This window comes from Opisthocomus hoazin, chromosome 1, assembly GCF_030867145.1.
Source record: "Opisthocomus hoazin isolate bOpiHoa1 chromosome 1, bOpiHoa1.hap1, whole genome shotgun sequence".
NCBI classification, from domain to species: Eukaryota; Metazoa; Chordata; class Aves; order Opisthocomiformes; family Opisthocomidae; genus Opisthocomus; species Opisthocomus hoazin.
The window spans coordinates 140,277,483-140,289,221 of record NC_134414.1 but is presented as its reverse complement, the minus strand read 5'-3'; the positions used below and the strand labels follow the sequence as shown (position 1 = coordinate 140,289,221).

General features: G+C 48.8%; 1 protein-coding gene across 1 annotated transcript; it reads left to right on the top strand.

Moving 5' to 3' along the window:
- Nucleotides 1-2,293: 2,293 nt before the first annotated feature.
- LOC142360472 (lysophosphatidic acid receptor 5-like) lies at nucleotides 2,294-10,302 on the top strand. Its single transcript, XM_075412944.1, has 2 exons — nucleotides 2,294-2,663; nucleotides 8,719-10,302. Exon 2 carries the CDS (start codon nucleotides 9,048-9,050, stop codon nucleotides 10,158-10,160), a length of 1,113 nt encoding a protein of 370 aa, XP_075269059.1. The 5' UTR covers nucleotides 2,294-2,663; nucleotides 8,719-9,047; the 3' UTR covers nucleotides 10,161-10,302.
- Nucleotides 10,303-11,739: the final 1,437 nt, after the last annotated feature.

The following is an 11,739-nucleotide window of genomic DNA, read 5'->3' as shown; positions in this document are numbered from 1 at the left end:
CTCCTTCCACAGTCAAGTCACTTCACCAGCAGGAAGCAGCCTGAGACCCAGCCAGCAGCAGACAGAGCCTTCCATGCAAGAAAAACCTGGCAGCACCAAGCAGCTGTTACTAGACCCACCAGCTCATCATCTCTTTGCCACCAAGCCTTTTGGGGATCCGGAGAGTTTCCCTGCAGTGACAGCTCGTGGGAGCCAAGACCGGAACCTGCTGCCTTCCTAATCCCCAGCTGCTGTTCTTGAGGACCCTCCGTCATCTGCCTCCTCCAGACTGGAGATTCTTCTTTTCTACCCTGCAGCCCACATAGCTACTGCAAACAGACGCAGCCCGGCTGCTCTCTGGCTCTCTTAACTCTTTCTCTGGCACATCTCCCTTTACCCCCCTCATTTTCTTCCCCACGGCAAGAGGGACAGTCTTTGCCCTTCTCCTAAGCAGGCATAATGGGGTGGCTGCCCCTCTTGCCGGTGGGCAGCCCTTTCCTACGAGCCCCTGGGAATCCAGGAAAATGTGTGACTGGGAGGTGAAATGTCCTGGGAGCAAAGCCTGACGTTCGCTGAGCAGACCTGGGAAGTGCTAGCTGTCCCCACCACCCTGGAAGGTGAAACTCCTCATGCAGCCCAGAGGTTTCTGCTTTTCCTGTCTGAATCATTCAGAAAGTGAAACGCTGCTGCTCTGGCCCTGCTTTGGTTCTTCCACCACGGCCCCACACATAGGTTAACCCCTTTGCTGTGCTCCTCCACATTTCCCTGCACAAAGAGGTCTGAAGAGTACTGGGCTGTATCAGCCACCCTTTGGAACCTGAGCAGCCTCTCCGTTGTAGCACGCTTTCCACCTCTTTCCTTGCCTTCCCGGCTCCCCACGTTCCTTGTCCCGTTGGGTCCTTGCTCCTGCGTTCTGGAGTCAGCATGCCGGGGCGGCAGGCGTGTTGGGATCTGCAGTGTCAGGGTGTAGCCTCCGACACACACCCTGGTGATCTGGTCTTACCTGCTGTCGACTCAGACTGGGGTGAGGAAACGTTGGGGGTTGTGCTGCTCTTCCTCATGAGCTGAGCCTCCAAGAGAGAGCGAGGGGCAGAGGTGGGAGCCCGCCCGGGCAGGAGGAGATGGAGCTCGCCAGCTGATGCACCGAGGGTGAGTGAGGTGAGTGAGCCCGGCTGGGTAAGGGATGCTGCGGGGCACCGTGGGCTCGCAGGCTAGGCTAAGTGCCACTGTGTCCCCCTCTTACGACACACACGGCGAAGGCATGACTACCAGGCGCAGCCAGGTGTGTCCACATCTGTGCGGGAGGCGAGGGCTGCAGGGGAGGGGAAAGTTCCTACAGAGAGTGTCAGAGAGGGTGCAAAGCGAGAAGGAAACCCCCCTCCCAGGTATATCTGCAAGCCTTTATCGGTACCAGAGCCGTGACAGGAACTGAAGAGACACAAAAAGCTGCGAGAACAAAGATCCCAGTAACTAGGAAGTGAGAAAGGGGATCTGGTTAAAAAACAGAGAAGCACTAAAAAAGAGCAGGGTGAGATCAGTGGTTTGGGTGCTATTGTACCCCCCAAAGATTTATGGCCAACAGTAACATATCCCTCGGTGTGTCACTCCCCGAATGAGGAGACAGTGACGGCAGAACAAGGGAGGAAAGGAGAGAGAAAGTCAAACACCAGCAGTAACAGCCAGCGGGTGAAGGAGCCAGGCAGGGAACGAGGGAACCCACAGGCACAGCACCTTCTTAGGGCGGCTGCTCCTGGGGAAGGACCGCAGTACGATTAGGAGTGTCCCCACGAGCCGCGTCTTCTTCCAGGTGTGCTGGGACTGGCAAAGCAGATATAGGACTTGAAGAAACAGAGTGCCACACGGGCTCTGCAGAAGGGCAGATCCCTTCCCGGCTACGCTTGGCTGTGCCAGGTTGCAGATGTCCTGCTAAATCAGCCCTTGCACTTTCTTAGCGCCGTGCCTCCTGCAGCCTTGAATGACAGGGACTGACTGTTTGTGGCAAACATGCCTTTGCCTGCCATGGGCACTGACGTCTTTCCAGAGCTCAGCTCTTTCTGGGTCCCTGCCACATGCCAGCAGCGTGCAGCTGGGCTCCCGGGAAGGGCCTTGGCCCCAAAGTGCCCAAGTCCCTGGGACTGACAGGACTCTCAGTCATTGTGCTGGCGGTGGATTAAATCAACTTTGCTCTCACGTCACGTATTTCACTTCTTCCTCCTGTTTAACAATATTTTGGGAAGTGGATGTTTTGATTTTCCCCTGTCAGTCCTGGGGGTGGCTGAGTTAGCACGGCAGCAAAGACGAGCAAGTACTTGGCACTATGGCCCAGGGCAGGTCTCCTCAGTTGCAAGAACACCTGCGTGTTGCTTCTTTCACAATTGCGTTTGCTTTGATAGGATGTCTTAGCTTATCAGCTTGGGATAGCAAAGTTCATGCTTTGTGGTGAGCCAGAAGTGCATCAGGAAGTGAAAAAGGAGAGGTGATGAACTGCAGCACGACAGACATAGACTCAGCCTTTGCTCGGTGGGGATGGCTGTGATTTGGATGAGCAAGCAGCCAAGAGCCTGCCTGGCTCTGTTTTGATTCAAGCTGTTTGCAGCTTTGGTGCCTGGCCCGAGACTTCTGCAGTGACAGCGATCGCTAGCCAGCAAGCCTGCTTGCACCCTTGGCTCTTCACCAGCAGAGAGGTAAGCGAGACGGAAACATCTAGAGAGCTGGATGGTCTGGGCACGCTGGGCAACCTGTCCCTGCGAGCTGCTGCACATGTGCTGCTGGACCTGACGGCGGGGCACTGGGGGACACTCTACGCCTCTTCGGTTCCCTAGCGAACCAAGAGCTGCAAGGCAAACCTCGGGATTTATTTAAACAGAAGCTTTCTTTGGGATCCTGTGATACTAAAAGCACAGGCAGCCTGCAGAGCTTACTTGCCAAGGTGTCCACAACCTCTTCCACGGGGCCCTCAGGAGATGAAGGGGAGAGATATGCCTAGAGAGCAGGCAGTAGCAGTGCAATCAGAACTCGTGAGTTAAAGATGGAGGTCTCAGCTTTGATGTCATGTATCTCATTATAAACAAGCCATCCTAAGTCCTGAATGTCTTCATGGTTCTAATCATCAGAATAATCTAATTTCTTGGTTACAAAAAAGGTGAAAAGTGGGGCTTAAACATCAACTACAGCAGGTAAAAAGCATACACATTTATGAAAAAATATACCTTCAACTTCTAAAGCAAAGTTGGGTGGTTTTCTTGAGGCTTGGTGTGTTCTTTGTTGTTTCCTGTTGGTTTCAGGTTTACTAAGTGAGCTTGTGCAGTCTGTGTTTGCCGCTGCACCACTCTGCACCCCAATGCCGTGTTCTCTGCATCCCCAGGGCAGCCCCAAACCACTTAAATGATGAGTCAGTCTCAGAAACATTGACCCTGTGGCACACTCGGCGAGACTTTTCTAGATATCTTCTTCCACCTCGTTTCTCAGCCCATGCATAACCCTGTGTTGCCCCACGCTGTGCTCTTTCACCACTTTTTGCAGGGCTAGGAGACAGTGGCTATTGGTGAGATAGTGTCGGGAGAGAAGACACCCCCAGACCAGGCAGCAAGATGCCAGGTGTACGTCTCATCTCAGGGCACTCCTGCCCGTTCCGGCCCCTGTATGGAAGTACAGCTAGGGTTTCCCACCCCACAGAAGAAAAAACTCAAAATCCCTGTGAGTTTTGCATGTCCCGTGGGGACTCCCTGCCTAGCAGCTGGTTTGCTGTCTCTGGCGAGAGGTGCCCACCCCGGGCCCAAACTCTGGCTCATCCCAGCCCAGCACCCTGCGCCAGCCAGGGCCCTGGGCATCTCCCGAGCGCTTCGGGGAGGCACGTGGCTCTCGCCTCAGTGGGGTGGTCACAGAACAGGCGGTGTGAGAGGGGAGGGCAGCGAATTCTTTTCAGCTGTTTTTTTGGGTATTGTCTGCCCATTCACCAGAGTCACGCTCTGCTTTCCCCTCACACAGCAACAGCAGTCGACTTTGCCCCCATCTCACACCTACACCAGCGCCTCTTCCTCCCTCATCGGTGTTTTCCCTTCCTTCTAGTTTCTGCAGCTCCTCCTCCCCTGTAGCAGTTGCTCATTGTGTGTGTGTGCATGTACACATGTGCACGTGTCATGTTTATGTCATTTACCCTGTCTCCCCTTCCCAGGGCAGCAAGAATACTAGCAACAAATTCATTTTCCACCTGAAAATGGGCAGAAGTATCCTCCTAGGTAGCATCCTTAGTTGGAATTGCTCTTGTCTTCCCTGGGAAAAAGGCCGTGGTCTCGGCAGATGGCCTTCAGGGGCTCATATTGATCTTCACTGAGAGGCAAAAAGATGCGTCCTTCACCTCCTGGGCCACTTAAGGTCAGTCACCAAACAGAAAGTTCATTCAAGATTTCAAGACAGCATCTCATCGTGAGGAGGAGAATGATTTAGCTGTGGTACCATTGCTTCTTTACACAGCTGATCACTTGAGACCTCTCAGCAACTTTCATGTAGAGCAATCACTACTTGAGGTTTTGTAGAGGCAGCCACAAACAACATGGCCTGTGGCTCTCAGACATTAACCAACACAGATAATCCAACCAGTTTCAGCTCTTCTGCCTCCCTGCTACGAGCTTGCTCTACTCGTAGCTTTCCTCTTCAGTGAGGGATGGTCACAACAGTACCTTCAGAGCTCTGCAGAGAACGCTCCGTTCCCACAGCTTCCAAAGACCATGCGTGTACACATGTCATTTCAGGCCTCTGAAATCTTGATTACAGTGTCTGTTCTGTCAAATTTGAGACTACCAGCTTAGCTTCAATAACACCACCGCTAGTGGATTCTTGCTTCTGTGTTTCCACCCACCCACAAAAAATACCATAAAATAACATAGAATAAAAGAAAATAAAACAAATCTCATCAAAAAAACCAAATCTGTTTTACACTCTTAGTCATCTTTGCTGCCAGTTTAGAACTCTGCTGCCTGGTGTCTCGAAGGTTTGAAGGGCTAGTATGTAAGGAAAGACCACTCAGGAAAAAAAGAAAAGGTGATGGTGGTTTAAAAACTAAATGGCTTGGCTTTCTTGCACTGGTGTTCATGGCAGGAAAACCTTGGAGATGTCCACAGCAGAAACTCTCTTTTCAGGGAAATTCATCAAAATACTGTCTCTGATCTAAAGGGTGATAGGAACGGCTATGGAGCAGCAAGATGAGCTAAACGGTGTCTGGAACCACACAGCTCCTACCCCAGAGGTCCAAAAACAACTGAAGGGTGAAAGACCTGACTAACTGTGGTGTACAAACATTTGCTTAAAACTGCTTTCAAAGGCTTACTAGCAGATGCAATTTCAGAAAAGGCTCTTGAGGGATTTCAGACAAGGGAGCTTGATGTCTGTGCTGAACAAACTAGTAGAAGCTATAATAAAGGAAAAAAATCAACTGGCATGCAGTCACATCTAATTACTGGGGAAGAGTCATCATGGCTTTTATAAAGGGATGCTGTGCCTCACAGTCCTTCTTTGAAGGAGTCAACAAGCACATGAGCAGTGACCCGTGTGGATTTCCAAAAGGCTTTCAAAAGGATTCTCACCAATGGTGCTTAAAGAAATTTAGAGGAAAAGTTCCTACCTGGATAAAAAGTGCCTGAAAGATAGGACACAGAATGTGGGTAGATGGCTGGTTTTCTCAGCAGAGTTATACGACACCAGTGCTGGAGCCTGGGCCGTTTGACTTATTCATGCGGGATGAATAATGAAATAACAAATCTGTTGGAGACATAAAATTATTCAGGTTAGAAAAGATGAGGGTTGGCTGCAAAGAACTGCAGAGATTAAAGGAAGTGTGAGTGACTGGCCTTAAAATAGCAGCTGAAATTTCATCTTGCCAAGTGATGAGAAAAAACAATTTGAATTGACCATTACCCCTTGCAAATGAGATCTATGCCTACTCAGCTCTCATCATGCACATGATGATGTGCATCCACTTCATCAGCGCTGTGTACGTTTCAAGCACCCCACCACGGGGCTCACAAAGGCTGCAGCAGAATTGGAAAGGTGCTGAGAAGGGCAACAAGGACGTTTAAAAGTACAGAATAGCTCCTTTGTGAGGAACAGCTATGAAGACAAGAATCCTTTAGCCTCAAAAAAAAAGTGAGTTCTGAGGGGGAATATGGTAGACATTTATAAAATCATTAGTGATAAGGTGAAGGTGAGTAGGGATGGTTTTTCCACTGTCTCTTGCAGCATTAAAACTGGGAACTGAATCTAGCAGGTGGTAATTAAAAAATTAGTATAAGGAAGTGGTTCTTCACCTGAGATGCGATTAAGTTGTGGAACAAATTTGCACTCCTGGCACTGGATGTTGCAGGTGGCAAATTTTGCATCAACTCAAAAACCAACTAGAAAAAACCATGAAAGAAACTTCCCTGAGGACTACTGAATACCAGTAGGTCACCTCTGGCTCAGGAAATCCCTGGGATACGATATGCTGGAAGCAGGAAACAAACTTGAGGGAGCATAACTACGTGATTGCACGGTTCTTACATTATCCCGTTACCATCCACAATCTGAGATAGAATGCTAGTTGTAGATAGACCACTGATCTCACACAGGATGGATTGTGCTTACCTATTACATTCTCTAGAGCCATTTATTGAATGCGTCTTGATAAGAATAGCTTGTCTGTGGAGACTAGTTAACTTCACCTGACACCTGACTGGTCTGGGTACACGTGTTAGAGCAGGTCATGGTCCCTCACAGAGTCTCAGTCTCAGAAACTTTGTCTCACTCAAGACGAAGGTCTCAGCAGTCTGTTCAGTCTGCAGTCATCGCAGGTTTTGGCTTTAGCAAAAGCTGGCATATCCTTCCTCCTTGAGACTTTTTGAGGCATTTAATAATTTCACTTGAAACCAAGAACATTCTTGCACATTTGCCTCATCTTGCTGGATTATTTTATGCTTTAAATTTATGCAAGTCTTCACACAAAGTTTTCATCCACCAAGAAGGGTGAAAGCCACTCAGATACAGCTTGACAAACCAGTAGAATTTCCTCTAAGAAGCCTGCCTTGGTGGTGGGCCTGCCCAACAACACCAAAGGATGGGCAAATTGATAGCTCTCTGCTCTCTTGTACTAGACTTCCACTTTCATCATTTAACATATTGTTGCCAGAATCAATCTCTTCCTACCTATGCGGTCAGCACACGCTTCTTCCATCTTTAATTGATTCTCCCTCTAGATCTGTGCATTGCCCCACAGTTCCATCCAGAAGGTCTGACATGTTAGTCATGCCTGTCAAGTTGCTGAGTAGCTTCATCTTACAGTAATATCAACCTTATGTAAGGATTTCCTCCTCTAGATGGAAAATTCTACCTTCCTTTTGAGGTAAATCCCACTCTACGTGGGCTCTGTGAGGGAGTCCCTATCTAACACTTGCAAACAGCTACGGGGAATTCTGTCATGCCTACCAAACCTTGCTCCACCGTGACAGCTCTGAGAGTGGATGTCTAGTTTTAGGTTCATAGAATAATTAAGACTGTCTCTAGCCCAACTTCCTGCTCAAAGCAGGGTCAGCTATCAGATCAGATGAGGTCACCCTGGACTTTCTAGAGTCTGGTCTTGAAAACCTGCAGGCATGGAAACTCCACAACTTCTCTGGGATACCTGTTGCAATGCCTGACTGTCCTCACAGTGAAAACATTTTTCACTATATCCAGTCCGAATATCTATTGCTTCAATTTACGTCTCTTAGCCCCCTGCCATGCCCCACTGTAACTCTGCCCTCTTCCAGTAACCACATTGTAGGTATTGGAAGGCTGCTATTATGTCTCCTGAAGCCTTCTGTTCTCCAGCTGAACAAGCCCAGTTCCCTCAGCATCTCATCATGGGGCAAGTCCTCCAGCCCCCAGACCTTTCTGGTGGCCTTCCACTGGACCCACTCTGGTTGATCAATGTTTGGCAAGGCAGTGCTACCGTTAGAATCTAGAGTGCTTACTAGTCTCACACCATTTGGGAGTCACGGGTACGTTTGTCCACATGAATCCAACGGCCCTTCCTGCTTTACTGTGTTCTCCCTTACCTGGCTGTGCTGCTCTGTGTTTGTGGGACATGGGCTACTTCGTGCTTTACAGTGTTGTAATCAGGAAAATGATCTGAGGACATCCAATCCAAAGGAACTGTATGAATGTAAGCAACGCAAGGAGCTCCAACCAGCTGGGACCCACGTTTTTGTGGGGTGTTTCACCTAGGAAAAGGAGATAGGATGGAGTCAAATTTAACTGTAGTATAATTCTTTTTATCTGTAACGGATGTTCAAAGTCCTCTTTCTCTGATATAAACCAATACTATGCAGTTTTTATTTTAAGTTTCTTCCAGTCAGCATTTTTCTCTCAAAATGCTTGCTCTCCTCTTTTTCTTTCTCTTTCTCTCTCTCTCTCTCTGTTTCTGGAACTGCCTTGACTACTTCCCCTGGGTGCTTTTGTGCTGTCCCTTTCTTGTATATGTGTGCTCTCCACAGTGATCAAAGCAACACGCATTTTCTGGGGTTGAGCGATAAATGATTCTGTACAACAATTACCTTCTCTGTGCTCTGACTTCATGCAATTACTCATTTTTCTACCGTCCATTTTTCTTAGTCTTGTGGTTTCTTTGTGTGCTCTTGCAGCAGAAGCCATCATGTTTGTATTTTGACCTTTCAAGAGATTTCCCCCTCTAACTTAAATTCTCCTGTCTTGGTCTTCCACTCTGACCAGGAATTGCGCTGACATTCAACACATGGCAATGACCCTCCATCGTGTCAGCATTCACATAACCACTGGAAATAATTGCTGAACTAGAGGCAGAAGCTGACTCTCGGTGACTACATTACCACCCCTGTCAGATGACCACTGCCCAGCAATCCAAAGCAGCACCAGCCAAGAGAGAGGTGTGCCTGTCTACCTCTTAGCTGCAGATGAGGGGACTGACCTGCCTGTGGCTTGCTAGGGGGGAATGACTTCTCTCAGCGCTTTTATTTGTGCCTCCTTAGTGCACCAGCAGGCTCAGCCACCTCAGCGAGACTCTGCCCTGATCCCCGCTGGGCATGTCAGCTTCCAATGCGTCTCAGACATGCAAGGATTACAGCTTCAACCACCACCCCCTCCTGCCTATCTACACCCTGATATTCGTCACAAGTCTGTTGCTGAATGTCATGGCCCTATGGATATTCATCCGCTACCTGCGCCTGAAGTCTGTGGTGATGATCTACATGTTCAATCTGGCCGTGAGTGACCTCACCTTCACGCTCTCTCTGCCGCTCCGACTCTACTACTATTCCAACCACCACTGGCCCTTTGGTAACACCCTGTGCCAGGTCTCTGGCTCTGTCTTCCAGATCAATATGTATGGCAGCTGCCTCTTCCTCATGTGCATCAACCTGGATCGCTATGTTGCCATTGTCCATCCACTTCGCTGGCGGCATCTGCGACGCCCCAAGGTGGCCAAGCTCCTTTGCCTGATGGTCTGGGTTGTGATCTTCACGGGCTCCATCCCCACAGCCATAGTCCACAAGCAAAACCACTGTGAGGTACAGAACCAGACTATGTACCTGTGCTTTGAAAGCTTTAGTGACAACATGTGGCAGAAAAACCTCTTCCCGTTAGTCATCCTGGCTGAAATCTTGGGGTTTCTCCTGCCTCTCAGCTCTGTGACATACTGCTCAATCCGGATCTTTCAGGAGCTCTGCCAGAGCAGCCAGACGAAGACCCTGCGACAGCAGAAGACTATCCGTCTCCTCTTGGTCAATCTGGTCATCTTCATCATCTGCTTTGTACCCTACAACACTACCCTTGCAGTTTATGGGATGATAAAGGCCCGAGTCATTAAGGTTGAGCAAGAAACACAGGCCTCCGTGCGCCAAGTCTTAATTATGACAATGCTGTTGGCCAGCATGAACTGCACGCTGGACCCCTTGATCTACTACTTCAGTACTGAGGGTTTCCGTAACACCTTTAAGAAACTGCGGCAGGGAAAAGCCTGGGACTCAGATACAGGGATACTCAAGAATCAGGTTGTGGAGAACAAGTCAACCCGAGACCATGCCTTCTCAAAACTAAAACAGCTCCCAGCTGAAAACTTCATCTGTCCCAATGGATCTTTGCCATCACTTCCTATGGCAGTATTTTTGAACAGCCCTATTGAGGACTCAGAAATATAACCACAAGAAGGTCATACCGTGGCAGAGTCACCCATTCAATAGTTACAGCAACACTGTGGGAAACGGCTCAGGGTAACGTAGCAAGCTGTTTGAGGGAGCGCAGCAGACTGTATGTGGGTGAACGTGATGATACAAAGCTGAAGAGTGAAAGGTTGTTTCAAATAAACAGAGTTGTCTCCATGACATGGTCCCACCTGACTCTTTTGGTGCAGGAAACACAGTGGGGAACAAGGGCTTCAAACCAACCTAGTGTGGCTAGGTCTGGTCAGCACAGATTCCTGTTGCAAGCCCATCCTGCCTGAGCACCTCCTGGCTGCACTGTAAGGTGAAGCCATTCTGCGGATGATCAGAGCACAGATGTGGTACTCACTGCTGACAGAGTGAATTTAGTAGCAACGACTGAGGGAAACTTCATTGTTTTTTTAACTAGATGCTTCAATCTGGGTCTCAGGTCCAGCTTGGGGCACCTAAATAAGTGCCTTAATTTTCCAAATGAGTTGAAGCATTTCACAACGCTTGTTGGCGTTGAGGAGAATAGCTGAGTGTTTAGTACTCTTGCAGAAAATAGGTTCCTAATTGCATAGTAAGTCACAGGCCTTAGCAAAACAGTCTTTGGGAGGTACGACAAATGTGCTTGTGCAGCTGTGTAGACACACACACGCAGCACAATGGCTATAAATTTACCTAAAGCGAAATGGCCTGGGAAACACTAGCGTACTTAAAAGTACACCCAGCATTCATAATGGCCCCAAGAAACAGAGAGGGTACCAATGTTATTGTCATCGTTTCTGCAGATCACATTGACAGTGGTGCTTTGCACTTTCTTGTCGCTCGGCCATAGGGTGGTTGATTTCAGGTCTGAGTCACTTTCACTGTTGAAAGGGAATGATGTCGCAGAATGAGGCTGCGGTGAAATACATTTGCTTGCACTGTTTGTACGTGCTTTTTCAGCTTGCACTCTATGCGAAAGCCCTGTAAATCTCCCGAGAAGCGAGAGATCCAGCTGTACACAGGCAGTGCCAGGAACCCCAGTGATTCAGCCCTGCTAGTGACCAAGGCTCGCCTTTCCTCTTGCATTGCGAAACAGCCTCTCTGTGGCATCCAGCAGGACCCAGGCACAGGTACGTTACGGTATATTTGAATTTTTTTGGAAAATGTTAAAGGAATGGTAAAGGAAAATGTCAGGCAATGCTGTGCAGAGTAAAGTCCTGGTTCTTAGACTTCCAAATTAGCAACGAATCTTATTTCAAGCCCCTACCTCATGACTGCTGAAGGAATAAATGGAATCCATCGTGGCTTTGTTTTACAATAGAGTTTAGGAGACACAGGGTTTAAATCCATCTTTCCAGTCTCCCTTGAAGACCTGCCCTTTTATTACAGGTGACAGTAGAAGCAGGTTTAGATGCTGAGCCTCTTCACAGAGAGATGCCTGTGTCACAGGCTGCCTTAAGAGACGTATGCCCTACGTCGGCCAGCTCCGTCCCCTTTCTCAGCCCGTGCACCACCAGCAGACCAGCCTTGAAATATGACTGCAGATGAAGAACATTTAACAGTGCCTGAGAGATGAGGTGAGGTGGTG